We start from the raw sequence: 27,909 nt of genomic DNA, 5'->3' as shown, positions 1-27,909 counted from the left end.
AGAGCCTGGCTGCGCCCGATCATATCCGCCTCATTACCATCCTTCCTGAAGAGCGGGGATCAGCAATCAAACTCGGTGTCGAGCATGCCGACATCTACTCGCATCCCAAGTATGAGTGCCTGTCGTATGCTTGGGGGACAGACGGTCCGGACCGGTCCATCACTGTCAACGACTCTTCGTTATTTGTCACTGCTACCCTCTATGTCGCACTCGAACATCTTCGCCATGCATCACAAGAGCGCAAGATTTGGATAGACGCTATTTGCATCAACCAGAAAGACATCGCTGAGCGCAATAGTCAAGTCGCTATCATGAGGAAGATTTACAAGAATGCGACGCGCGTAGTCGTGTGGATTGGACCTGCCACCAAGTCGAGCGAACAGGCCATGGAATTTTTGGAGATGTTGGCTGCAGCTAGGAAACATCGCAGATGGTATACGAGAGATTGGTCCAGGTTGGACGAAAAGGTATCTGAACCAGCTAACAGCCCAAACTATTGGGAGAGACTGAAGAGTCGCCTTGTGCGAGTATATACATCGCTGACGCGGCGAGTTCATCAGGCCAAGGAGCCAAAACCAGACCTACCAATACCAGATCCGCCAGAACCGGACCCACCAAAACCAGACCCGCCAAAACCAGACCCGCCAGTACCAGACCCGCCAATACCTGACCTGCCAGAATTACACCCACGCTTGCAAGAATTGATTGATCGCCGGTACGACGAATTCGGTGAGTACATGGTGGCTGTGGAAACTGCGGAAGCTACAAAGCACGATTTCGCCGTGACAGGCATTCCCGTACTGTACAACATGGACGGCAATCCCTACGACGAGTATTTCAAGAATGAATGGGAGGCCTATTGGGAGGCCCTCGATGAGTTACTTGCTCGCCCTTGGTGGGAGCGGACCTGGATTGTACAGGAGATATGGTGTGCTTCGGATGCAATACTGCAATGTGGCACTTCCATAATTGAATGGAAAACCTTTCAAATGGCCATGGATTATTCCGAAGCATGGGACGATATTGGAGATGCTCTGGAAGGCATGAAAAGAAAGTCGCAGTGGGATACATTGCGACGACGTTACACACTGGCGATAAATCTTTCGAAAGCAAGAGTAAATGGAAGTTCGCTGTCGTCGCTGCTTTGGAATACTTGGGATCGCGCATCCACAGATCCAAGGGACAAAGTATTCGTTGTGTTGGGATTAGTGGGCGACGTTGAAGGTATCTCTGTGGCGCCTGATTACCGCAAGTCGGTAGATCAGGTGTATCGAGAGACTGCGCATCACATCGTAGCAAAAGAAGGTCGACTTGACATCCTACTGGCGGCCAGCGGCGTTCATGGTAAGGATGGCTTACCGTCATGGGTGCCAGACTGGCGCCGTGAGGCGTACGCAAAGAAGCCGGTTCTACTTGTCAATCGCCATCTCTTGATGACCCTGTGCTATTCGGGGTCTACTGATATGGTTGTTCTCCAAGGGCATGGCTATCGAGCAGCCGGCAACTCGAAGTCATATTGTTCCTTCAGCCAGGATTTACATGTGATGACGGTACTAGGCATACAGTTGGACAGTATCGCTGAGGTATGGGACGTAGATATCGCTGCCATGCGCGACGGTGAATTCATCAAACAGGCCTTCGACTTCATCCTCAAATCGAAGTTTGTGTCTGCCGAGGCACGACAGATTGTGTCAGCGGAAAGAGCAAACTTCGCCACTGAACGGCATAGTTCGATCGTAATGACGACACTTACTGGCGGGGGTAACGTAGAGTACGATATGAGAGCGCCGACGATGAGAAACATCATGCGACAACGGCGGCTTTTCGTGACGAAGCAGGGATATATTGGGATCGGCCCAGTAGAGGCCCGATCGCGTGATGTGGTCTTCATCATCTCTGGCTGCAATTTCCCGATCATACTTCGACCGAGAAAGGACATGTTTGCGGTTGTTGGTGAAGCTTACATGAACGGCTACATGGCCGGTGAAGCTCTAGCTCTGGCTCCGGCTCGTCCGTGGAAGAAGATCTCGATACTGTAGGACAAAACTATGAAGCATCAGTATTTGCTCGGTTCGAAGCTTATCTACCGTTCTAAGTATTCTGGTATCGTATAGCAGAGCTGCACGTTGAATGGAGGGCGTGTGACCTCGTCACGGTCTACTCTTTGTGAGTTAGTGCGGTGGCTGTGTGGGGTCCTCCTCGGGGCCCTGTACTAAGCTTCCCGCTTGGCCGACACGCAGCTGCCTCACTTCTTTTCTCAATTCTTTTGAGACAACTAACGCTACCTTCAGCAAATGGCAGCACGCATTGCGACGAAACTCAACCGATCGATATGGACAGCAACTGAGGTGGAGGGTTGGGAAGTTTCCATCGCTGCGCGCGCGCGCGATGGAGAGCGCGACGCCCAGTTCCTAAAATACGCGACTGCCGGCCTTCAACCCGGCGCAAGCCACGACACAGCACGTCGAGCAGTTACACAACTTCGACGTGAGGCAATACAGCCCCCGTTATGACGATGCTGTCTGTTAGAGGGCAATTGTATGTGCCCACGTGTCTAACAAGCTCCCACAAACCGGTGAAGTGCTCTGCGCGAGAAGCCATACGCGTATTTACGTGCGAAATATAGGTAAAAAGAATGCTCCTTATATCTATATCCCATCGCTTTTTAGCACTCAAGACGCATGCTCCTTTTCGTCTGGTCGTTTCTCTCCGCCCTCTCTCTCTCTTCCTGACATAATGGCATTGCAGCACCTCTGGACACTCTTACCTTTGATTTATCTCGTGCTTTTGTCCGCTCTCGCGTTACCTGCCTACGGCGTTTGCTATAGAAGCGATGGGCTCTTAGACATGGTTCCACGGCCCTGTCCCGGGTCAAACATGTGTTGCTACCTTGATCGAACCGACGGCTATGCAGACGATGTATGTATCCAAGGCGCTTGCTACAGCGACTACTGGAAAGGGCAGTACTTCGTGGTCGCATGTACACATCAGAACTGGGACGAAGAGGGCAGTGGATGCAGTCCCCTGTGGGACGCTTGCGGTACGCATCATCACCAAAACCTTCTACCGCGGAGCACTGACTGTAAATGCCAGGTCGTCAACCAGATTACACACACGTCTCGCACTGTGCCGATGGCAGCTTTTGCTGCGGCAAAGGCAACACTACATGTTGCAGCGACCATTCTGGTGTATATGTGAACGAAGACGGAACGATCATCCTACGGTCGGACTCAGGGAAGATCGAGGATACCCCATCATCATCATACACGCCGCACAGCACTCCAATTGCTACATCGTTGCAGACACATTTCTCCAACCCGACTATTACATCAACGCCCAGCGAACCTTCTCAGACAGCAACAGCGGCTATCGCACCGTCATCAGAAAACTCAAAAGGAGGACTGTCGACAGACGCTAAAGTTGGAATTGGGGTTGGTGTACCGGCTGTAGTCCTCGCGGCTTTTGGGGTGTGGATGCAATGCCGAAAATGGTTGCCTTACCGTAAGCGGTGGTCTCATCGTTGAAGGTGCCACTGTAGGATTTCATATGTCTACGATGCCTACCAAACCGCAAATCCAAGCGTAGAGAACGATCTCAAGAAGAACGTAGCATGAGATCAATGGAAGGAATGCCAGTTGCCCAAATTGCCCGATGAACGCCAGTAGCAGCAGCTCTATCATCAACTACCACAAAACCTCCATCAATCTGGCATGCATCAACTGCTCACAGTAATAAGGTTCAAGAACGCCTAGTAAATGCGATCCCCAGTCATTGACGAACCACTCGATGTAGAATGCCTTGGCGAACTCCCAATATTCCGGGTACCACCCTGACAACTCCCAATCGATGATTGCAGCCACACGACCATCTTTGACGATGATGTTGTCAGGCCTGAGATCCCCATGAGTGAAGACAATACCATGTTTATGTGCATTGAGCATGCCACGAATGTAAGGGCCAACCTGGCCTTTGGACTTGGCGATAAAGGCGTCTATGATTGTAGCATTGAAGTCTTCTATGCTTCTGAACGGACCTACACGTCTAGTCAGAAAATTTGCTACCAATAGCTTGATATGGGCGTGATGACATACCGCGACAGGATGTTGACCATTCTAATATATTATCAGTGACTGGTCCTTCGTTCACAGATCCAATATAGTTAGCTGGCGGGAGAGAGCGCAGCTCGTCGATGTACTTCTTGAGGTCCGCCGAGATTGCTTGCTTCTCAGTAGAGGTGTGTTTATCCCATGACTTTCCTAAGTCTTCGCCTTCGATAAACTCCATAAAGATATATACATCGTAGACGCTCGCATGATCATCAAGGGTTCGATCTATAGGTCCGTATGCATATGCTGCATACAGTTTTGGGACGGGAATTGATGTATTCTCAGCCACATACAGCATGTTCTTAGCTTCGATGAGAGAAGCATGGTGCCCCCATTTTACTGCTATCGTTGGCGACATTTTCGCAACCATGCCGCTAATACTTCCTGGGTTTGATGCGTGAAATTGTTCTGGAGTGATGAGTTCATGTCCTGGGGCGAGATATTGTACATGGATCTGTGGACTGGAAGGCATTGAACTGAACAGCTCGGGCATTGCGGCTGCTTGAAACGCAGCGATAGGCTAGTAACTTACATGAGTGATGCAATACACATTTACAAATTTCCACTTACATGATGCATGTTATCTTTGAACACTGCCATCTTGAAGCGGCTTGTGCTGGCTTTAATCAGAGGGGGTCAGCTGTTCTTCTATCTGATCGAAGCAGCACCGTCGATAGTGTCGAGTTTACCGTACGAAGCTTTGGCAGTGAAGAAACAAGCATCAGATGATATTGACGTTAGTGCGACGTGTCTTAGGTACCCCGTAATGCGCAGTTTGGGTAAAGACAAAAGAAGGTACGCTGTACTGCGCGGGGTGCCAGTGCGGGGCAGCCTTCTTGCCTAGTTTGCCCGAGGAATGACCGCGCCCCGGCAGATTCAGCACGCTCACTCCTAAAACATCTACGAGAACACTCACAAAACTCCCACAGATGATATGAGTAACTGGAAAATACTGTCCGCAATTACATGGATCGAAGCGCTTTTACATCGCGGCAGCGTGGGCCTCAGCGACTAACACACGGGGAGATGTCTGGGAAGACTTCCGAGAAAACAGCGAAGGAAGGGCACGCAAGGGCCGCCAACATGCATTGTTCTCATACAGGAACCATTACTGCTCTTACTCTACTCAGTCATACTCAGATGAGGATATCGCATGCCACTCAGAGATGAGCGTTGTTTGCCTCGTACATCGCCTACGCAGATGCATTTCTACGACAAACATGTTATCTTAAGCCATTTCGCTCAACCAAGGACGAGCTGCTGCAGAGGGAATCTCCAACCATCAAGAAGGCATCGCGGTGTGACAAAGCACGGTAAAGACTTTGTTCTAGACGCTGCGCATCATTCTACCTTGGGGCTCATGAGCACCCAGCAGTGCGCAACGAAGCAACATTCTCCAGTCGCATGAGGACGTGGACTTCTGGAAGGGAGATACTCGTTATCTGAAAGGGCAACCCTTGCAGTGGATGTACCGGTCGCTCTCCAAGTATTGACCACGCCCTTGCTTAACGCATGTATGAGTATCTGGCAAAATGCATACTCCTGCCAACCAGCGCGCTTTCGACAAACCACCCCACATGCCACCTTGAGGTCTGATCACCACCAGAGTCCAGTCTGACCGGCCTCAGCTTTCTGTCTTTCTCAGTCTCTGAACCTTCTATAGGCTGGCTACGCGAGCTGTCCCCTGTCCGGTGGCGTCTGGATTACCGTATGCGAACGCTGCTCGCATGACAGCCCATTCTGCAGCCATGAAGGACGAATAGGCCGCCAGGAGGCCCTTTACTGGATCATTCAGGGCATATCTTGCCATGGCCGTTGCAACTGCGTCATAACAGCAATATATGTCTTGGGTTGCCATTACTTGGCGTTCTTGGGTCTGCGATAGCCAGCTCTTAAGCATGCTGGGTGCCTGGGGGCTGCTGCGCACGCCTTCGTAGGTCGACATCTCAGTCTGATCTCTTGTTATCTTTTCCTCTGCGGCCTTGATTTGCTGTCGATTTTCCGTTCTCTCATACTCAAAAAGAGGTTTTCGACATGGCAGATCCCAGCTATGCAGCAGCTGAGCCGGGCGACTTCTTCTGTCCAGATGGTGGTACTTGGTGCGTCAACAATCTGACATCAGAATGAACATCACCTTCAACACGAAAGGGTGACTCAATAGCGCGACCAAGCAAGAAGCTAACAATCATCAGGTACGTCTGCGAGACGGGCACAAAGTTCGTGGGATGCTGCATGTCAGATCCGTGCCAGCATGCCTGCTTCGGTGATGCGCTGAAACCAGCGGGTCGCAATCCCAGACTCAACAATATATCACCCGGCGCATCCTGTGGTGGTACAACACCCTTCTGGACTTGTTCGATGGCGCCAACATTCTATGGATGTTGCAACGAAGATGCGTGCATGAACAACTCGACATGTCCAGAGGGGCAACTAGAGCCAGCGTTCTGGGACCGACCGGATCAGTACTACTACTTCCATGACTTGAACGTTGCACTTTCGTCGACTGTTCCTGCGCCCACAGCATTTTCAACTGCTATCAGTACATCTGCGCCCGCCAGTGATACGCCTACAGCCACAGCTTCCGCCAATCCCGATGGAGTCTCTAGCGGGGTCATCGGAGGTGCTGTCGGGGGATCACTCGCTGGCGTGATTATCATCGCCACAGTCGTGTTCTTCCTGTTTCGCCGCTGGCGCAACAAGAAAACGAATGCGGAAGCAGAGGCAGCGAACGGCCAGGTGATACCCAAGGCCGAACTGGCATCGCCTACAACAACTACTGGCTTCGCACCATCAAACGGATTCTCACGTACGTTTCTATAACATTAAACAGATGAGTCTCACTGCTGACTGCGTATAGCACCTCCCACATATTCTTGGGACACTTCCGGCCACGAACAGAAATGGACACACCACATTGGCACTGGTGAAATGATGGGAGACACAAGAAACCGTGAGGTAAATGCGAAATGCGCCGATAGCCATGGACCTGCCGAGCTGTACGGGGCTCTAGAGGCAAGAGAACTTGAGTCCCCAGAGTACATTCCGCAAGTGGCGCAGGGAAAATCCGCCCACGACACGTCGAAGCAGGAAGCAGATGGCGCGGATGCCACTAGTGATGAGAAAGCGGCAGCGGTGAACGCACAAACGTGAAAGGCTTCCAGCTCTTTGTGAAGCTTCGAATCGAAGTATTGCGCGGTTTTGTATGCTAGGATTTTGTAAGCTACCGTGTAATTGACTCTACGCCAACGACAAGGCGCGACGCTCCTACATTCCTGAATACCTCGCTACCGTTCCGAGTACGGCCAGGTTCTCCTCATTTCCTCCGACGTCATGCCAAATTCACTGCTCCTGCGCACGAACTCTTCTAGCAATTCTTTGTTCTGCTTTTGTTTCGCAGCGAAATCAAACATCGGATTGATCCAGCCTTCGAAATCCGTGCAAAGGATTCCCCTCGCAAATTCGTGTACTTTGTGGTAGTTTCTGTGTTCTTCGAACTGTTGCTCGTGCTTCTGCAAATCCTCCTCGCTAAAGTTGAGTGGGCATTCGTCTTTGAAGCCAATCCTGTTCCATACTGCGGCAACCTCAATGAGACATGCGCGAAGTGGTATCTCGCCCTCTTCCGAGACTTTTGCACATCGTGTGAAGAGCTCCCGGAGGAATGCCGGTAACTTCAACGCCTTCCAAGCCATTGTGTTCTGAGCTGCGCAGTTCATTTCATACGTCTTTGTTGCTTTCGCTTGCTCGTACCTGAACTCTGCTACTCTTTTGTCGCCAGCGTCCATCTTATCCAGATCAGGCGGTGGCGGTGGGAGCTCCATGGTGCCCAATTGGTAGTCTTCGTCAACTGTCAGGAATTCTGGAAAGCGTGCCTGTAGGAACAATGGCGAGACTACAATCGATTGCCAATCAATAATCGATGTAATTTGGGGTGAATTTTGCCCTGAGACGTAGATGTTGCCCATGTGGAGGTCGGTGTGCCACAGCACTGGATTGGAGACCTTGCTAACGAGTGTGCGCTCGTGCAGTCGAGACATGACCTCTCTAGTCATGTTAAGAGCATCGATTTGCTCATCGAGAGTTCCTCGTGGTGAGCCAGATGTTGCGTTGAAAGAACGATTTCGCAGGATCGCAAGCTCTCGGTCGACTAGAGCGGTTCCGAAAGATGATAAATCTGGCCCTGCGAAGTAAGGTCAGCCATAGTATGGCCGGTCCAGGATTGCACTCACACGGTCCCCGATTGAAATGGGGGGATAGACTTGCACTTTCATCGGGAACGTGCCATCCTCGCTCGCACGATGGACCTATACAAAACTCTCCGGAAGGATCCACCTCCTGGTCCAAAGAGACATGTGCATCGTTTTCTGCCATAGATTTAGAAAGGTAAAGACTTCCGTTCGCCGGAAGGCGGATCTTAGTCGTTTCGCCCATGGCTAATTGTCGTAGGAGGCGTAACCGGTCCAAGTCATTCAGATCATCCCATACGTTGTATAGCTGAACGCCGAAAGCCTTTTCCATGATGATGTACTCGGCGCCGACAGGGTTGGACGAATCGGCGTCCCAGCCCAAAACTTTGGGTACCGTGACTTGAGTATACTTGTTTACTGCCGACAACGATACGATGAGCCGACGTCACGCAGGCTTTCCAGAATAACGAGGACGTACGGTATTTGAGAACAGCCACCTCCGAAACCGTGGTGTACTTTGGTGGCCCTGCAATAGGAAAGGGTATCTTCGCAACGATCTCGCTGCCGTCTTCTTTGCGCAAAAGTAGTGCTTTGCTGAACCCTCCCTCCACCTTGTCGATCGCGCAGACGGGCGAGTGCTGCCCACCAGTAGTCGCAGCTACGGCGCAAAGCTGATCTACGTCGAACGTCACATGTCTGCGATCAACCGCTTTCTTCTCGTTCGCTAAGAAACGTCCGTTTGTGTACTTGAACAGGTCCTCGCGCTCGATCGGTGTGCCTGCTTTTGTTGGCTTATTGACGAGGCTGAGAGCGCGCTATAGTTACCCCGACATGTTATTGTTAGGGCTCGAGAGGCCTGGGTCGCGGCAAGACGTGCATGAGTACTGAAACGATGTCGCTGTATTATTCTTGGTCGAAACGCTAATAGCATGACAGCACCACGATGTCGTTTCTCGGGATGCTAGAGGTTACCGGCTGCGCTGGGTGACGCGCTCGCGTACCCTCCACGCTAGCCCCACGTCGCGATCTCGGGAAGCCGCACTCGCGCTCAGCTGGTGGCTCACCTGCGCAGCTGCGCAAAAGAACAACGTGAAACGCAGGCTTTAGCTAGACAACGAGTGACGAGAATCGGGTGCGATAGAGATCGTTGAAACCACCCATCAAGAAGAACATTAGGCAAGGGTACCCAAATAATTTTATGATTTTTCCAAGGTCATGACGATGATCGTAAGTGCGCTAAGAGATGAAGGAACCGAAACGCCGAAAAACACCCAGGCACTGATACCTCACATCCAAATCCATTCCGTCATAGTTTGACCGTTGCAGAAGTGCTGGGCAACATGATCCATCCTCTCCGTATTTGTCTCAAGCAAACAACCGCAGAAGCCACACCAGAGTGAATCAGAAATGACAGCCGACGACGCCACTTCTCTTGACCACTCCTGTGGTACCTGAAAATTCTTTCGAACCGCAACAGGTTCACCAGCGAGATGCGCACGCAAGACATGCTGCTTGAGGAGATCCTTTCGAAAAAAGGTACGTTCGATGGTGCATTTGCTAGAGCAGCGTGCGATTGCGTGTCTGCTCAGATGATCCATTGAGTCAATCGGCTCCAAGCAGAAGATACATTCAGCCCGCGACTTGAATGCCTCAGTTAACATGCAAGTCCACTCCCGATCCCCGTAGCCGTGTACACCGGCCTCATGTCTCTTCCAGTCGGATGCATTCTTGAAGGGCTGGAGACATCCGATCACAGTGCAGAAGAACCGGTTTCTTGGTCTCTCTGGACCGGCAGAAGTCGTGTGCGTCGGCGTCGCATAAGGTGTGTACTCAGCCGCGCCGGCTGCATAGGTGTCAGTACGCTGCCTCCGACCTTTGCGCTTTGACATGGTAGCTGTTCGAGCAGCGGGACTGGCTTGGAGGGCTTGATGCGTTTGATGCGCTTCGCCATCTTGGTAGCTCACAGCCAACGTGGCATCATTGTCCGGCGTATAATAGCTTGCGCCGGGAGGAGATAGCAATGGACTACTGTCATTCGTCTCTATCATCGGCAGCGAATTGGTGTATGGATACGACATAGCCTGAGCGTTGATCATAAAGCCTGACTGCATATCATCCGCGTTTGCTGACGCGATGTCGCAAAGTCTAGGATAGGAAGCGCCCCCGCTACTTCCGACGTTGGCGTAGCTATGCAGCACTAGATGTAATGTCAATGAAAGCTGTGCTATCATATATCACAAAAGACTTACAGTGCTTATCGCGGGTGCGAAGATTGCTCAAACAGACGTCAAGCTGACGTTCAGTGTAGCCAGTAGCTTCAAGAAGCCCTTTTTTCTCTACTGGCGTGGGATACGGCCGGGCCGCATGATCTAGAAGCCAGTTTCGCACAACTTGGGGTCGCCTTTGACGTTCAGTTGGTTGCGAAGAGACGCCAAGTGGATTGGGCTGTGGAGTCGGCGTTTGCAAAGGATGGTCTGACTGTTCGATGAGACTTGCATGCGTCAACAATGTGCCTTGCATCCCAAAGAGGACGGAATCCGGAATGTTTTCACCAACGTAGCCCGCAGTGGTGTCATGGTGTGAAGAGACATTGGGCGTAGACTCGAGGTTCGTCCGATTGTTTACCCTTTGCAGGTCTACTTCAATCTCGCCGTCAAACAGAGACTGATGCACCTGTGTACCGGAGGTAGGGACACTGGGCGTGCTATCGAGTACTAAATCACTCAGAGAAACGTAAATACCATCTGAGGGAGTCTGAGTAAAGTCGGTAGAGTAGCTGTCGATGTATGAGATGTTGTCATTGACATCGGAGACGTGGTCGGAGTAGAAACATGGAAGATCCGCGTTACGGTGGAAGGCAGTGTCGGTGTCCACGTTCAGCAAAGCCTCATCCGAAATGTACCTAGTGGGAGACGTCGTCAGCACCATGAGAGTAGATGAGGGAAGCGCAAATGTATTTGACAGTCTGAGTGCGCAGCTTGAGTGATGTCGAGCTCGCAAGCAGAAAGATGCACGATGCTCGGTGTATGGGAATTCAATAAGAGATATTTTCAGAGATACCTTTCATCGTTACTGATTACTGGATCGCATTCATTGAAAGACACTAAAGCGTCGAACGACGAAAGGTTCTGTGTGGTGTCAGCATCAGGACTAAGGGCCAGAGTGAGCCTCGTGCCTCCAAGAAGGCGGCTGGCTCAATTGCGGACTTGACTTACGCCGCAGGGGTCGGCCATCGGAGGCAAGGGGTTCGTAGTTCCGCCGCCAAGCCTTTGGCGATTCATCTGCTACCTACAGAATCGAACACAACACAGCAACAAAGGTCCAGAAACTGATTTGAAAAAGGGAGAAGGTGGTAGAGTCTCAGAAGGCTGTGAGAGCTATTTTATCGGGTTGCATGATGAGTTTCAAGGCGTTGCAGCGAGGAATTGAGAGAAGACGGAACAGTCCAGGATTGCCCATGGCCGACCTGATTGGTTCCGTCAATTGTGCGCGTACAGAGGAATAGATCGGAACCCTTAAGAGCTGGTCAGATACAGCCATCAAGAAATAGAGTGACGATGAAGATGCCCGCAGTCCAAGCTCTGTGCTTGATGTGTTACTCTCCTGATCGTCGGAATGACTGAGAAAATGGGTCTCATTCTCAAGTTACGTGGAATGGCCCGATTCCTTTAACGTTTTGGTAAAATACGATGGAGTCTGTGGCACCCTAGACAATCTCAGGTGTATTTAAGTGAGGTACCAATGTACAGCGGGCCAGCTTCATTCACATGGGTAACAGGATTAGGCACAAAGGTGTCCATAGAACGATGCAAGTACCAAACTGTTTCAAAAACATCATATTCTTCTCATGACCAAGTCACTACATCATCAATATATACAAGCGATCATCTCCGATCCTACACCCCATCTAAGCCTCCTCAGCAGCAGCAAGAATAACATCCGCCGCCTTCTCCGCAACCATGTACGTAGACACCGCAGTGAAGGTACCAGGAATCTTAGGGAAGACACTAGCGTCAACAACCCTCAATCCAGCAACACCACGGACCTGGAACTTGGAGTCAAGAACAGCCATCTTATCGTCATCAGCACCAATGGGGCAGGTAGACGAGCAGTGGTGACCCCAAGCAGTGTCCTTGGCATACTGAGCAATCTTCTCGGGGGTGTTGGCGTCCTTGCCGGGGAGGACTTCGTCAATGGGGACGAGTTGGCGCTTGAAGGAGTCACGGGCGAGGTCGACGGCCTCGGTGAGGGCAGTGAGATCCTTCTCGTAGTCACCGACACCGGTGTCGAAGTAGTTGTAAGTGATCTCAGGGACGTCGAGAGGGTCGGCAGAGCGGAGCGCAACGGTTCCGGCGTTGTTGCGCGGGTGCGCCTTAAGGATGGCCCAGGTGAACCAGTCGTGCTCGGAGGTGGCGTTGTAGCTGTAGCCGGGGAAGTAACCGCGGAAGTTGACGGGGCCACCGAAGGCGAAGATGTCGTACTCGTCGCGCTCGGAGACGCTGGACTTGTAGAACATGGTGGCGCCGAGACCGGGGGAAGCGTAGATGCCGCGGTTGCCGAGGATGGATTTCTCCCAGCGGTCGATGCAGGCGTCGTCGTCGGTGTTGCCGAAGGTGCAGCCGTTTAGGGCGGAGAAGTCGGAAGGAGCCTTGCCCTGGACGTTGATCTCGTAGTGGTCTTGGAGGTTGGTTCCGACACCGGGGAGGTCAGCAACGACGGGGATGTCGAACTTGTTCAGCTCGTCGGCTGGGCCGACACCACTGAGCTTGAGAAGTTGGGGAGAGTTGTAAGTTCCTCCGGCGACGATGACTTCCTTGGAGGCAGTGGCGGAACCGGGCTCACCAGCTGCGCCGGTGTTCTTGGGGCTGGCCTTGTAGAGGTACTGGCCGTCGAGGAACTCGACACCGGTAGCGCGGGGAGGAGTAACGTCCTGGTCGAAGGTGATCTTGGTAACGTGGCAGTTGAGTCTGACATCGAGAGGGTACTGCTTGCTGCCGTCCTCGTTCTTTGCGTCACGGACAGCGAGAACGAACTCGCGGGATCCAGTGCGCTTGCCGTCGGTGGTGGAGAGAGGAATTTGGTAGAGAGCGTTGGACTTGTCACGGCTCTCGGTGTCGGCGTTGGCATCACCAGCAATAAGAGTACCAAGGTTGACAATAGCGTTTGTCATGTTGGATAGGGCGAAAGCGGCACCGCCAACCAAGCTGAGAAGCTTGGGGTCAGAGGTGACAATGTCGATGGGGGCGTACGAGGTTCCGAGCCATCCCTCGTAGCCGTGACCCTTCTGGCCGGGGAGGAGGTAGTGGTTGTGCTCGAGCTTCTCGAAGTACTTGCGCATGTTCTTGGCGGACCAAGAGTCGTCACCAGTGATGGAGGCAACATTGTCGAAGTCAGACTGGTGAGGGTAGACGGCGATGAGAGCGTTGTGGGCTGTGCATCCACCGAGAGTACCGGTACGAGGGTAAAGCGTACCCTTCATGGTGGAACCCTCAGGTGGGCTGAGACCGGTGTACTCGCCTCCATCGACAGTCTCGTAAACGGTCTTGTAGTCACGAGCTTGACGCTGCTCATCGGCGTAGTGCTTGACGTAGAAGTTCCAGCTCAGGTTGGGGTCTTCGGAAACCCTGGCGTTGAAAGCAGGAATGGTGTAGTTCTGGCTGGCACCTTGGTCGTCACCGGCTTCGATAAGAAGCGTCTTGTGACCGGCAAGGGCAAGGCGGGCGGCCAGAGGCTTTGGAAATGGTCAGTATTTGTTACATCCAGTCAGGTACTCTTGAACTTACACCACCACCTGCACCAGAGCCGACGACTACGTACTCATAGCCAGTTAGGTCGACAGCCACCGCAAGGGAAGCGAAGGCTGCGACTGTGTAGCCAATTACGCGGGGGAAGAACATGGTGATTAGGTATTACTTTGCTGTTCGGGTGGGTATTTAAAGAAAGAATGACAGAGGCTGTAAAGTGGCCTGCTTGATCCTACCCTGTGCAGCCTTGCTGACCTTTATATCGTTTACGAACCGCGTAGGTCGGCATCCCCCTATTTTCCGGTGGTGGCTTGCAATGCCGAAAGACTTCTACCTCGGACGAAAAACCATTGGCGAGATACTTACCAAACAGGTGGTGTTCAGTAGTCGCGGTGGTTGATCCCTTCTTGGTCTGGAAAACAATGCTTTCATTCGGTCCGGCACGTAGATCATACGGGTCCTTCTAGGGTACCTTGCAGGTTGCAATTTGCGCCACGGGACGGAACCATTGGGACCTGGAGACCGACAACAGCGCTCATGGATCCGTGAGCTCAGTAGCGTTGGTGGTCGTGTTTCTTTCGAAGTAACGTATTTCATAGCGGCATGTATACAGCCTGCTTCAGTCGCTTTCAATCTTTCGCCGTTCATCGTGGTATCCGTGGAAGTTGTGGCAACACGCATCCGCGGAGTGAGAACGCTTTCCCCGTTGCGTTCCGCACCGACCCAGAAGTCTAGGTCAGGAAATGATGATTTCTCCTGTCAAGGACGCTTACCCTGGTCTGCCTATTCCTAATTGCCGGACGTTCCTCCCGCTTCGGAAGGGAACTCCACGGGTGTGGGGTCAACGGCCAGGGACAGCGGACGCTAGCGCCTAACACGTGTTAGCAGCAACGCGCATTGAAGACTCTCTGGACCTGGACTTCACGATAGGCACTGCGATGGATGCGAACGGACATAACGTGGTTCTGTAGATTGCCGACTTCTTCGCCGAGAAGGATGACGGAATACCACGTGGTGCGAGATGCACTGCCGCAGGAACCGCCTTTTTCTTTTTCGCCACGAGGCACAGAGTGAACTGACTCAACTACGACTCCACCCACCGTACGAACGCCATGTTGAATTCGGCATTCGGCTGACTCCACAACACCTTCTAATGCTCGTTCTAGTCGCATGCGTTAAGGCCTACGTTCTGTCGCTCGGTACCTGCGCCTTCTCGAAAACTCCCCTATCTGTTATTCCCGCGTCTATGGTTGGCCTGGCCACACGGCATCCGCAATGCTCCTGACTAGTTGCAGCTTCTTCCTCATGTCTTCGTAACCGAGCGAATTGCCTTCCGCGTGTGATGCGAAACCGCATTGTGGGCTGACACAGCACTGCTGAATGGCGTCCTCGCGCGACTGGCCGGTGCCCTTTGCAATCCAATCAGCGGCCTGGTTCACCCTGGCGATCATCTCGTCCTTGTCCTCGAGCTTGGGGAATTTTGATGTGATTACACCAAGCACGACGTTCTTGTGCTTGGGAAGATGCGCTAGCGGCTCGAATCCTCCGGCACGTGGTGTGTCGTATTCCAAATAGTACGTGTCCACGTTCAAGTCCTACCAAGATCAGCACTTCATAATTGTGAACAAGGAGATGAACGTACCTGAAACATCTTCTTTGCGATGTTGTCGTATGCGCCTTCAGAGAAATGTCTGCTGCCTACGTAGTTACCACGGCACAAGTGGATGCCGAGATGCATGTCTGCAGGGCGCTCGAAACACTTGTTGTAGAACTTGACATAGGCGTCAAACATCTGGTCGGCAGTCTTCTCGTTTGTTGTGTCAGCCTTCCAGCCTGCAAGCATGTCTTCCGAGCAGAAGTAGGCCAGGTTGGGGTCATCGATCTGGATATTCCTGATACCCTGCGAGTGGAGAATCTTAAGCTCCTCCTGGTATGCCTTTGCGACATCCTCGAAGTACTCCTCGTCATTCGCATATATCTCCTTGGGGTACGCTCTTCCGCTCATGTAACGGAAGTGGTACCAGGATGGCGAGATCAGTGTGATCTTGATGTTCTTCCACTCGCTCTCGGGTAAAAGGCTCTTCATCAGGTCCACTTCACGCTGGTTGCTTGAAGTGCCAGGGTGTTTGATCTTGTCGACACAGACGGTGACATGGTTCGGCACCTCCTTCGCTTCCATGAAAGACTTGACGTCCGGCGCATAGGCGCGGAACATGTCCTTGTTGTAGCCCTTCAAAACGCCAAGCTGGAGTTCCTTCATGCCATGAAGTGTTTCGAAAAAGGTACCCCAGAACATGTGCCTGCATGAATGGTCAGTCTAGACTCGGACTAGCAGCATCGGGACTATTGACCTAGTGTACTCTCCGCTCGACACAACCTTCAATCCGCACTCCTGCTGGAACTTGACGACCTCTGCGACAGACTTGTCCTCCAAAGGAACGAGCTCCTCTGGCTTTGATTTACCAGAGGCAACATCGTAGCGCTTCTGCACAAGCTCCTGTGGGCGGAGCAATGAGCCAACGTGCTCGGCGCGGAATGGAGGGCTTCTCTTGAGTGACGACATCTTCAATGCGATAGTATGAATAGCTCAGGAAAGAACGAGTAATCAGAACGAAGCAATGGAACAGAAGAAAACTTTGCCCCTCATCATGTCCACTTGCCCCGCAATCACACGCCGCTCTTTAATGACCGTTGGACCCTTTCTCAGCCCCGACATATCCATGTTCAGACGCCGGGAGCAGCTAAGCGAGGCTTAGAGGATGAAGCGTCGATGGGATTGGAAGAGTAATTGAGGGTGGCGGGTAAGCCATGTGGGAGGCATCTCAAGCTATGGTGGGGCCCTTGCTCGATAAGAGGCGCGCCACCCGATGTGACGCCGAGAGCCATGTGGTTACAAGGAAACTTGGAAGCCGCGAACTTCCAAGTCATCCTTTCTTCACATGTCTACACCTCCTACTGCGAGTGCGCATTTTCGGTTCCCAAGTTAATCGCAAAGCACGAAAGATCCGCGGGTTCGTTCAGGGTGTGCAGGCGCGCAAGGTGTGAAAAGGCAGCTTCGACCAGTCGAACATGAAGATATGGCTATGCTGTGGGGTGTATTGGGAGGTCCACAGTCCTTTTGGAAAGCCAAAGAGACCGGAAGCTGCAGATCAGCAATTGTTCGCTGTACCACGAGAAGGCGACACGAAGATGCAGTATGCCCCACCAAAAGTATCCCATCGATGAATGACGGGCATGACGCAATACTCTGGAGAACGAGCCGCGGATATAGCCACGAACGAACGCAAGTTTCGTAAGCGACGGCGGCAGTTACAACGGCGAAAAAGAGTAAATCCGAACTTCGGGGAAGCTCTACCCCGCGCTAGGTGGGATGTCATAGCTACATATATGCTGTCATTCCCGCACAGCTTCAAGTCTAGACTTTGACGCCCTAAGCACCTAAACACCTAAACACCAGACCCCGCTACCTACAAACAACATGACAAGAGTACTACTCACAGGAGGAAGCGGCTTCATCGCTGCGCACACCCTCGACATCCTCCTAGACCATGGACACAGTGTAGTCACCACAGTGCGCACCCAGGAGAAGGCGGATAAGATCAAGGAATCATACAAGAGCTACGTCGACAAGGGCCAATTGAGCTTCGCGATTGTTCCGGATATCGCTCAACCAGATGCTTTCGAGAAGGCTGTTATCTCAGACCCTCCATTCGAGGCTGTGCTTCACACTGCTAGCCCGTTCCACTTCAATGTCACTGATGTTCAGAAAGTGAGTGCGCTTGGTAGACGAAACATGGGTAGCTGGCTAACAAGATCAAGGACCTGATTGACCCTGCTGTCATTGGAACAACTGGCATCTTGAAGTCGATCAAGAAGAGCGCGGTATGTTGGACTTGAGGAGTTCACGACTGCCATTCGCATGCTAATGGTACCGTGTAGCCATCCGTCAAGAACGTTGTCATCACATCCTCGTTCGCCGCCATTGTAAACGGAAGTAAAGGATTCTGGCCAGGACACGCATACTCCGAGGAGGATTGGAACCCGATCACACAAGAAGAGGCCACAGAGAACCCAATGATGGGATACAGAGCAAGCAAAACGTTTGCTGAGAAGGCTGCGTGGGAATTTGTTGAGAAGGAGAAGCCCAACTTCACCGTCTCCACGATCAACCCACCGATGGTTTTTGGACCGATTGTAAGTCTCACAATGCACGCTGCGATACAATCGCTGACATGTCATCAGGTACACGCTCTTGACAGTCTTGAGAACATGAACACCTCGAACCAGCGCATCCTGTCAGCGGCACAAGGCAAGTTCAAGGACGAGATCCCACCCAGTGGTGTACATCTGTGGGTGGACGTTCGCGACGTCGCGGAGGCACACGTAGCTGCGTTCGAGAAGCCAGACGCAGCCAACAAGCGTTTCTTCGTGACGGCCGGATACTTCTCCAACAAGGAGCTATGCCAGATCATCAAGAAGAACTTCCCCGACTTCAAGGACCTGCCGAGCGACTCAACACCCGGCGGTGACTACCCAGAAGGCACACCTGAGAAGGGCCTCTACACATACAACAACAAGCGCTCCATCGACATCCTTGGCCTCAAGTACAAGACTTTCGAGCAGTCGATTGTCGACTCTGTCAAGTCTTTCCAGAAGAAGGGATTGTAAATTGTAGATCGATTGTTCGGAAGGATGAACGACAATAACGGTATTCGATTGACTATGTACACTATTTGGACGGCGCGCTTGTTTGAGCGGCAAAGCATCGGTCGCGTGCATGGCAATCTGAAGAAGACATGTTAGCATATGCAATCTCCATGTAATAGACAATACAGAGTGTGTATGGGCAATCAGCCTGTTGAGCTTGAAATTTTTTGGACTTCACCGTCTTTGACTCGGAAGTTATCGTTTGTGTTGATCATCATAATGCAGGGAGTTGGGAGAGATAGTAATGACTTACCAATGAGTATTGCGACGCGACGCTGACCACAACATGGGTGCTGCATGAAGCTGTTGATGGCCAGCGTTGGTGTGAGAGGAAAGAGCAGGCGCGAAGCCTCGAAGAAAATGGCAGGCTTCGGCTGAAAACCGGGCCGAACTCTTCCAAGCCTAGCGGCTGCCCCACCAACGAAGCCCATCGATGGCGGGCAGTGACAGCAAAAGCCCAAACACTTTCTCGAGAATTCCACGTCACATCGCTCTATCGTCGTCGCGTACCTCTCAGCCACCCCGTAGCCAACTCTTTTCTTCACCTGACAAGTCTTGTTCGAGAAATCGCAAAGATGTGTAAGTTGCCTACCACTACCCCACCACCGCCTCGATGCGCACTCGGCGGACGTGCATAGCTTCCGGTTGTAGGCGCAAGGCTGTATTAGAAAGATGCGGGAGATCCAAGGCATAATGCTATGTTCACGGTCATGTCGCAATGCTATGTGTACAATGCAGAACTGACTCCTCCACAGCCGACTTCAACGCCATCGCCCGTATGTACCACCAGATACAGCAAACACAACCCCGCCGACATCCTCTCCACGATCGCTCCATCCCTCAAATCGCGACTGACCCTTGCTCCAGAGCAGTTCGTCCAGTTCTACTACAAGACCTTCGATGAGAACCGCGCTGGTCTCGGTGCCCTATACGTATGCGACTCAGTACCGTGTGCGCAAAGCAGCAGTCGGCTGACAAATGCTATAGAAGGAGACCTCTATGCTCACCTTTGAGGCGCAAGGCACTCAGGGTTCCGCTGCCATTGTAGAGAAGCTCCAGGTAACGACGATCCTGCCTACAAAACAGGGACGGGGCTAATGCAGGGAAGAACCTGCCATTCCAGCAGATACAACACCGTACCGACACCGTTGACGCTCAGCCTTCCGCCGATGACGGTATCCTTGTGCTCGTCACTGGTGCGCTTTTGGCAAGTCGTTCCCATGGATCGTTACATCCGGCCTTGACTAATACTGAACAGCTTGCGGGCGAGGACAAGCCAATGAGCTTCACCCAGGCCTTCCAGCTCAAGAACGCTGATGGCAACTGGTTTGTTCTGAACGACGTTTTCCGTCTCGTATACCCCGCCGCGTAGGCTATCCGCTCGCTCTTGAGCTTGATTTCACCATACCGGTGACTTCGGGGGCATGCAGAGAGAGTCATCGAGTCCTAGCGACTTTGAACACGACTGACGCGATTTTCTTATGAGTTTTGAGCATTTTGGCGGAGGCAACATACGTGCGGATGGGATCGAGGATCGATGCTTGACGCAGTCGTCTTTGGGAGTGTAGCTACTCACGAGTTCTACGCAGGTAGATTGAGCTAAATCTTCAAAATCGACTTGTCTTCTTTGCAGCATCCTACAGCGTCTCGAATTACATCTATCATCGTGCATATGCATAAGCCTTTTCCATGCGGCGGGTTTGTTTTCCGTGCATGATGCGGAAGAGAGCTTTGCCGCCATTCCTCCGCCCCGCGCTCACTTGCCGAAGCGAAGCTCCACGCCTTCCTCGGACCTGGAGCTTAGCTTACAACGACCATGGCCTCGTCGCGCGGCAAAAGCCAGGACATTCTGTCTCTTACTCGCAAGCATCGACGTTACTTCACTTCGCCTTTCCTATTCTCTTGATACCCTCCTCTGCCCTTTAGCGTTCCATCACAGCCCATCGTCTCACAATGGCTTTCATCCAGAAGGGTCTCAAGAACATTCTCCAAAAGAACCCCCACGATGTTGTCTTCCTATCAGCACTTCGGACGCCAGTCACAAGAGCGAAGAAGGGTGGACTGCGCGATGCATATGAGCATGAGCTTCTAGGAGCGGTATGCCGTTCTCTACACCTGCAGCACACAGACCCAAGTCCTAACAGCATCCCAGGTTCTCAAAGCCACAATGGCCAAGTTCCCCAACCTCGACCCCGCGAAGATAGACGATATATGTGTTGGTACCGTTCTCGCAGAGCTCGGTGGCTCAAAAGCCGGTCGCATGGCCGCGAACCACGTCGGCATACCCACCACAACCTCCTTCAGCACCGTAAACCGCGCCTGCGCATCCGGTCTCTCCGCCATAACCTCAATCGCGAACTCAATCGCAGTAGGACAAATAGACGTCGGCATTGCAGGAGGCATGGAGAGCATGACACGAAACTACGGCAGCAGGGCCGTACCCACCGAACTCTGGCCCGAGATGAAAGACAGCCCAGTAAAGGAAGCCAGAGACTGCATAATGGCCATGGGCATAACCTCCGAAAACGTCGCATCACGCTACGGAGTCAGCCGCGCCGACCAAGACGCCTTCGCCGCCGAATCGCAACAGCGCGCCGCCAAAGCACGGAGAAGTGGTCTCTTCGACGACGAAATCGTACCCGTAACCACCCGCTGGATTGAGCCCGAAGTCCCCGAGAACACAAAGAGCATCACCGTGACGAAGGACGATGGAATCAGGCCTGGGACGACAGTCGAGAAACTCGCGGAGATGAAACCTGCGTTTATCAAAGACGGCACAAGTACAGCGGGAAACAGCAGTCAAGTCTCCGACGGCGCGTCTGCAGCGTTGATGATGCGTCGGTCTACCGCTACGACCCTCGGTCTGGAATCCCAGATCGTCGGGAAATGGGCGGGCACACAAGTCGTTGGCTGCTCGCCCGACGAAATGGGTGTCGGACCCGCCCTCGCCATACCCAAGCTGCTCGACTACACTGGCCTGCAAACATCTGATGTGAATGTCTGGGAGATCAACGAGGCGTTTGCTAGTCAGGCGTTGCATTGCATTCGGACGCTGGGGTTGGAAAACAAGATGGATAAGGTGAATCCGAATGGAGGGGCTATTGCGCTGGGGCATCCGTTGGGAGCGACGAGTGGTAGGATGTTGGCTACGCTGTTGAATGAGATGGGGAGGAGTGGTGAGCAGGTTGGTGTGTTGAGCAAGTGTATTGGGACGGGAATGGGCATGGCTAGTTTGATCATTAGGGAGTAAGAAAGAACGCGGATAAGAAGCATGCCTTTGTTCTATTAGATTACATGTGCCTTCCTCAACAAGAAGTGGGTATCGAATGAATACAAATACTAACGCCGTGGTATATGCATCGCTATTTCCGCTCCTGTGGCTATCCTCTATGCCTTTCCTTTCTTACTCTTCTTCTTTGACCGCTCAGCTAGAATCTCGTCGAGGAAGCTTTTCGGTTTTGTTCTCGCTTTCTTGGGTGCTGGCTGGATGGCTTCTGCGTCCTCCTCTCCCTCCTCTTCTTTCTTGATAGGTTTCGCGTCCACCTGGGCTTCTGTAGCTACGTCCTCCTTTGGTACATCCTCCTCTTCTTTCACAGCGCCACCTCCCAATCTCTTTGCTCTCGTCTCTTCATCTTCGTCGTCGCTGTCCGGCGGCTTCGCTTCTTGCTTCACCTTCTTCTGTCTCTTAGATTTGAATGTCGCGGCCCTTCCCTCTTCATCATCGTCCGATTCTTCTTTCTTCGCAGCAAGCTTCTTGTAATGTTGAGCTTTGGATGCTGCATTTGGTCTCGCAGCTTCTTGTTTCGCAGTGATATGAGCTTTGGCCTTTTTCTTGCCGATCAGTTGTTGCAGAAGTTTGTCGTCTGACGTTCGTATTCTGCTGGTGAAGCTGCCATCTTCGATATCCTTGGGGACTATGCCGCCAACACCGATTCTGGAGACGTTGTTAGAACTGCGATCGGCAGCGCAACAACACATATTTACCTGTCGTGAGCGTAGTTTTGTTTCAGGTCTTGATCATCGTCTTCAACTTCTGTTTTCGCATCACCATCCGCAGTGCCCCAGTCCGGCCGCGAACCATACAACGACGCCAAGAGTTTCTGACCCTTTGCCTCGAGCAGACTTATGCGATTCGCGATGACATCGCCCTCATTATTTCGTTTAGACATGGTTGCGCGATTACTTGGACGCGCATCAAGTTCCAGTCGCTTGGTGTTACAGAAGTTCCCGGCCGCGATATTTTTGAGAGGACCCGGTTCATTCTCGGCGCGCTAGCAGACGTCCGCAACAGCCCTGTGAAGCCGCAACACCAACGGAGCTGTGCACTCCAGCTCTACCCCCTCCAACTCGCCTCCATATACCCACACGTGTGTCTGCCGCTCAGACATCATGTACAACTTTGCCCGCGCCCGGCCGCTGGCTCGCGCTGTCCGCGCTGCTGCTGTATGTACACGGGCCTACTCCGCAAAGCTGCGAAAGCCTCTTACGCAGCGTGCACCACATTGGGGGGTCATGTGCTAACACGGCCTAGGAGACACCGTTGAAGCGCTCTGTCGTCCAGCAAAGGAGAGGTCTCGCCATCCACGAATACAGGTCCGCTGCCCTGCTCGAGTCGGTACGATTACTCCACCGCATGTCCACCAATTTCGAGGGTCCAGATATCTAATGCGAATTTCAGTACGGCATCGGCGTGCCCAAGGGTGGTGTCGCTACCAGCGGCGCCGAGGCAGAGAAGATCGCCAAGGAGATTGGTATGCGACAGCAAGAGTGAATGCAGAGTCGTGGGCTAATGCGCGCAGGCGGAGAGGATGCTGTTATCAAGGCCCAGGTTCTCGCTGGAGGCCGTGGAAAGGGTACCTTTGACAATGGCTTCAAGGGCGGTGTCAGAGTCGTCTACTCGTATGCTACTTCGCAACCATAACACGACCCCGGCCACCCTCTAACACAACATGCAGTCCCCGCGAAGCCTCCATCCTCGCCGACCAGATGATCGGCCACAAGCTCATCACCAAGCAAACTGGAGCCGCCGGTCGGCTCTGCAACTCCGTCTTCATCGTCGACCGCAAGTTCGCCCGCCGCGAGTTCTATCTCGCCATCCTCATGGACCGCGCTTCACAAGGACCCGTAATCGTCGCTTCGTCGCAAGGTGGAATGGACATTGAGACTGTTGCCAAGGAGCACCCCGAGGCCATCATCACCACCCCCATTGACATCCACAAGGGTGTCACCGACGACATTGCCCGCAACATCGCGACCGAGCTCGGTTTCTCAGAGCAGTGCATCGAGGACGCCAAGGACACCATCCAGAAGCTGTACCAGGTCTTCATGGAGAAGGACGCTACCCAGATTGAGATCAACCCTCTCTCCGAGACTACCGACCACCAGGTCCTCGCCATGGACGCTAAGCTCAACTTTGATGACAACGCCGACTTCCGCCAGAAGGAGGTTTTCGAATGGAGGGACATCACCCAGGAGGACCCTGAGGAAGTCAAGGCCGCCAAGGTTGGCCTCAACTTCATCAAGCTCGACGGTGACATTGGCTGCCTCGTCAACGGTGCCGGTCTCGCCATGGCCACCATGGACATCATCAAGCTGAATGGCGGCGCGCCCGCTAACTTCCTCGACGTTGGTGGCGGTGCTACACCTGAGGCTATCAGGCAAGCGTTCGACTTGATCACCAGCGACCCCAAGGTCACTGCCATCTTCGTCAACATCTTCGGTGGTATCGTCCGTTGCGACGCTATCGCCAAGGGTCTCATCCAGGTCGTCAACGAGATGAACCTCAAGACTCCTGTCATTGCTAGGTTGCAGGGTACCAACATGGAGGCTGCTCACAAGCTTGTAAGTCACGCCAATAGATCTGGTCTAATATACCTTCATGCTAACACATCATGTTCCAGCTCAACGACTCAGGCCTCAAGATCTTCTCCATTGACGATCTCCAAGCCGCCGCTGAGAAGTCCGTCCAGTTCTCAAAGGTCGTCAAGATGGCGCGCGACATTGACGTCGGTGTCGAATTCACTCTTGGTATTTAAACTCTTTCAGCATGAACCCTTTGCTGGCTGACCACGTTTGTGCATGATAGGTTTGTAGATAGATGGAAGCCGAACATCATCAAGCGATGCGTCTTATGAAAGTTTGTTTGGTCTTTGATTATCTGTTGTTTTGTGTATGGTGGTGTGATTTTGGTTCGTGCCGTGATGGTGTGAGGGCGGTGGCGCGTGGCGCTGACAGCTTACCCCGCCGATGTGTGACCACTGACATAGCTTGATGATGATGATGATCACCATCCTCACGACACTATGATCCGGTCGAAACCACAGTCCACAGACCCAATTATCGTCTCCACGTTCATTACTCAAGCGGACGAAGCATCGGCGTAGACATGGTGGCTTTTAGGAAGGGTGCGGAACACCCCAACGGACGCACCGCATCTAGGTCTCTTGCGGCTGCTTTTGGAAAACAGCACAACAGCACGCACCACATACGCTGTTCGTCTGTTATTTTGAGACGAGCACGCCTCATCGCAAGCTCGTGAAGAACTTTTGGAAAGAAGAGCACTGCTCATGTTCTCGTTCTCCTGTATTTTTGGAGAGAAGAACACAGCTGATGTCCCACTTGGCTTCACGTTTTTAGAGAAGCGCAGCTGCACACACCATGTGAGGGCGCACCGATGTTTTGGAGAAACAGAAGGAAATGTGGATAATGAAGAGAAAGGAAGAAGAGAGGCGAGCGGAGGTATTTAGACCTCTTCATCCACGTGCCGACCGCACATGTTGTCTTCGCCGTAATTCTTTTGGTAGTGGGTATGTTGATAGAGAGCTTGAAAAGACGATCTCCATCGCAAAAGCACTTTATGGTTCTTAGTAAGAGAGGTATGGGACTCTGCGCACCACATCAGGCTGGACCTCAGTTGTTTTGGAGTTTTGAAGGTAGAGGTGGATGTACAGAAGAAGGCAGAGAAGCGGCGAGAAGAGGTTTATATACCCGTGTGAAGGCTTATGCGCTGCACATACATATCTGCTTCGTTCTTTTCAATCTCGAAATGCTGTTTTGAAAAGTTGAACGGGCGCTTTTCATATCGCAGTCTCGAATTCTTTTTGGAATAGAGGGATGGCTCTTTGCGCAACATCCAAAGTAAGGGACGATCTTTTTGTACTGAAGAAAGTAGAAGTGGAGTTTCAGGAGAAGGCGGGAGGAGAGCCATGAATACGTCGACATGTAGCTTCAGTCCACCTGTCCATTCCACATGGATGCTGTATGGCGAAGTTTATGGTACCCGGTGTCTTCATCGAGGGAGTCGGAGGAACAATCCTCACATGCCGAAATAGCGCCATGTTTTGACTCGGAAAGGACAGGATCATGAACGTCAGCGCTCTTACTTTTTGGATAATGCAAGAGGATCGTGAATGTAGAGAAGAGATATCGGCAGGCGAGCGCGGCGTTTTATAATGTTTTGGTCGCTTGGCAGGCGCACATGTAGACGTGTCGATAGTTTTTTAGGTTTTCGATGTCTTTGCAAAAGGTGGATTCAAGCTTCTCATAAGTGAAGACTCAGGCTGGCTTGAAGGGGACGACAGCACCCAAAACATGCGAGTGTTTTCCTTGCAATTTTGGTAAAATTCGAAAAAGGCGTAGGTGTAGAGAGAAAGTCCAGAAGGGGCAGCGAGCGCAGGTTTATATGCTATTTTAGAGACGATTTACTCGCACATCAATGCGATCGATGGTTGTTTTGTTGATGCTCTGTATGTAAATCTGAATCGAAAAGCCGCTTTTCCTGTGTAGTGGTAAAAGTCACTTTGGAAGACGCGCAGCAGTCGCGCACAGCATGTGGTTGTGCGACTTGGGTTTTGGAGAATGCACGGAAGTTGCCGATAGTAAGAGGAGCTTTGAGGCAGAAAGGGCCGGAGACGAGGTTTTTTACTGCGCGACTGAGCGTTTGGCACACATGTCTGGTCGGTATCGTCTTTTCTTATGGGTACTGAGTGTGTTCGTAAAGGTCGGAGAGACGATGCTCATACGCATACATGTTATTGTTTTGGAGGAGGAGAAAGCCACACATAGCATTCGAGAATCTTGATTTTGAAGAGCATGGAGGCTTTTGAACAGAAAGTGGAGGGAAGTAGAAAGACAAGCGACTTCGGGTTTTATATGAGCTGGAAGAAGCTCACACCACGCATGACTGGTTCGCGTGGTCTTTTTCGGGAAACCAGGTATAAGAATTGAAATCATCAGAACGCTTCGCATACGTAGACTCCAAATTGTTTTTCGTCTTGCTCATGCGAAGCCACCGCATTTTGATGTGTCGCTGTTGCCATCTGGCTACGAGAGAGAAGGCCATGAGGCAGGTTATTGTAGTTTTGGAATCGATGTATGGGCGGAGACGCAGGCAGCTCTCCATAAGCTTCTTCAGCGACTGTTTGAGGAAAACTTGAAGTGGAGGTTGCAGAAGGAAAAGAGCGGCGGACGACTAGAAAGCATTTATACTCTCCAATTCTCATGAGTATAGCCGCGACCACTTTTAGATTCACTGAGTGTCAGCGCATGAGATGGCGGGTAGTTTCGCATCTCTTCAGCATGACATGTTCTTGTAGTGTAGATGCACGACCATAAGGCCATGCGAAAAGGCTTTTGGTAGACCGAGACTGGTGCTCAAAAATGCTCATCAAGATGTTCGGGTAGACTTTTTGAAAAGGAAGGACGACAGCACGCCATGAAGAGGTTACCCTTAGCTTTTGAAACTCTCTGGATAGACTGATGAATATAGAAGGATAAGCTGTCGGGAAAAGCGAGAGTTTATATACTCGCCCCACCAGCGCTCGTCCGCTCATGGACAGAGACCTAGTCCGTTTCATTTCTGGAGTGAGGCCACCACACAGTCGGCGAAATCCATGTGCCCGTGCTGTATGAATTATGAATAGAGGGAGAGAAGGGAGACAAGGATTCTTTATGCGCTGTCTGGCTTCTAGTAGTCGGCCAATTTGAGCGAAGACATAAGAACTTTGCGAGTGAATTTCGAATTGGGCCACAGTGCGGACACACCATATGGTATTTCCCGACCGATTTTGATAGCATAGGTGAAATTTATGAAGAATAAAGTGATAGAACAAAGAGAGAGGTCGTGTAGCCACTTGCTTTAGCGGTGTGAAGAATGATCCCGACTCCTAA

At 52.1% G+C, this 27,909-nt stretch overlaps 10 protein-coding genes across 10 annotated transcripts; 6 read left to right on the top strand and 4 right to left on the bottom strand.

Moving 5' to 3' along the window:
- Positions 1–111: 111 nt before the first annotated feature.
- Positions 112–2,039, top strand: J4E87_004845 (uncharacterized protein; the record flags this gene model as incomplete). The annotated part of the gene is made up of 3 exons (XM_049376462.1): positions 112–115; positions 142–467; positions 561–2,039. The coding sequence occupies 3 exons, from the start codon at positions 112–114 to the stop codon at positions 2,037–2,039; spliced, it is 1,809 nt and encodes a 602-aa protein (XP_049233973.1).
- A 4,425-nt stretch (positions 2,040–6,464) lies between these two features.
- Positions 6,465–7,256, top strand: J4E87_004844 (uncharacterized protein; the record flags this gene model as incomplete). Its single annotated transcript, XM_049376461.1, has 2 exons — positions 6,465–6,912; positions 6,964–7,256. The coding sequence occupies 2 exons, from the start codon at positions 6,465–6,467 to the stop codon at positions 7,254–7,256; spliced, it is 741 nt and encodes a 246-aa protein (XP_049233972.1).
- A 134-nt stretch (positions 7,257–7,390) lies between these two features.
- J4E87_004843 (uncharacterized protein) lies at positions 7,391–9,123 on the bottom strand (the record flags this gene model as incomplete). Its single annotated transcript, XM_049376460.1, has 4 exons — positions 7,391–8,283; positions 8,333–8,707; positions 8,769–9,094; positions 9,116–9,123. 4 exons carry the CDS (start codon positions 9,121–9,123, stop codon positions 7,391–7,393), a joined length of 1,602 nt encoding a protein of 533 aa, XP_049233971.1.
- Positions 9,124–12,197: 3,074 nt separating this feature from the next.
- On the bottom strand, positions 12,198–14,187 carry J4E87_004842 (uncharacterized protein; the record flags this gene model as incomplete). Its single annotated transcript, XM_049376459.1, has 2 exons — positions 12,198–14,021; positions 14,074–14,187. 2 exons carry the CDS (start codon positions 14,185–14,187, stop codon positions 12,198–12,200), a joined length of 1,938 nt encoding a protein of 645 aa, XP_049233970.1.
- A 1,091-nt stretch (positions 14,188–15,278) lies between these two features.
- Positions 15,279–16,597, bottom strand: J4E87_004841 (uncharacterized protein; the record flags this gene model as incomplete). Its single annotated transcript, XM_049376458.1, has 3 exons — positions 15,279–15,629; positions 15,677–16,334; positions 16,386–16,597. The coding sequence occupies 3 exons, from the start codon at positions 16,595–16,597 to the stop codon at positions 15,279–15,281; spliced, it is 1,221 nt and encodes a 406-aa protein (XP_049233969.1).
- Positions 16,598–17,512: 915 nt separating this feature from the next.
- Positions 17,513–18,702, top strand: J4E87_004840 (uncharacterized protein; the record flags this gene model as incomplete). The annotated part of the gene is made up of 4 exons (XM_049376457.1): positions 17,513–17,803; positions 17,854–17,916; positions 17,974–18,228; positions 18,277–18,702. 4 exons carry the CDS (start codon positions 17,513–17,515, stop codon positions 18,700–18,702), a joined length of 1,035 nt encoding a protein of 344 aa, XP_049233968.1.
- A 614-nt stretch (positions 18,703–19,316) lies between these two features.
- J4E87_004839 (uncharacterized protein) lies at positions 19,317–20,113 on the top strand (the record flags this gene model as incomplete). The annotated part of the gene is made up of 5 exons (XM_049376456.1): positions 19,317–19,320; positions 19,497–19,517; positions 19,609–19,673; positions 19,729–19,800; positions 19,850–20,113. The coding sequence occupies 5 exons, from the start codon at positions 19,317–19,319 to the stop codon at positions 20,111–20,113; spliced, it is 426 nt and encodes a 141-aa protein (XP_049233967.1).
- A 581-nt stretch (positions 20,114–20,694) lies between these two features.
- J4E87_004838 (uncharacterized protein) lies at positions 20,695–21,991 on the top strand (the record flags this gene model as incomplete). Its single annotated transcript, XM_049376455.1, has 2 exons — positions 20,695–20,838; positions 20,894–21,991. The coding sequence occupies 2 exons, from the start codon at positions 20,695–20,697 to the stop codon at positions 21,989–21,991; spliced, it is 1,242 nt and encodes a 413-aa protein (XP_049233966.1).
- Positions 21,992–22,128: 137 nt separating this feature from the next.
- Positions 22,129–22,910, bottom strand: J4E87_004837 (uncharacterized protein; the record flags this gene model as incomplete). The annotated part of the gene is made up of 2 exons (XM_049376454.1): positions 22,129–22,675; positions 22,726–22,910. 2 exons carry the CDS (start codon positions 22,908–22,910, stop codon positions 22,129–22,131), a joined length of 732 nt encoding a protein of 243 aa, XP_049233965.1.
- Positions 22,911–23,130: 220 nt separating this feature from the next.
- On the top strand, positions 23,131–24,776 carry TCA9 (Succinate--CoA ligase [ADP-forming] subunit beta, mitochondrial; the record flags this gene model as incomplete). The annotated part of the gene is made up of 6 exons (XM_049376453.1): positions 23,131–23,184; positions 23,273–23,356; positions 23,420–23,492; positions 23,541–23,640; positions 23,697–24,582; positions 24,642–24,776. The coding sequence occupies 6 exons, from the start codon at positions 23,131–23,133 to the stop codon at positions 24,774–24,776; spliced, it is 1,332 nt and encodes a 443-aa protein (XP_049233964.1).
- Between the last annotated feature and the right edge of the window lie 3,133 nt (positions 24,777–27,909).

Source organism: Alternaria ethzedia (genome assembly GCF_023757985.1).
Source record: "Alternaria ethzedia strain BMP 0044 chromosome Unknown scaffold_9, whole genome shotgun sequence".
Lineage (NCBI taxonomy): Eukaryota > Fungi > Ascomycota > Dothideomycetes > Pleosporales > Pleosporaceae > Alternaria > Alternaria ethzedia.
Note: the sequence above shows the minus strand (reverse complement) of the source record. Positions and strands in the feature narration are given on the sequence as shown.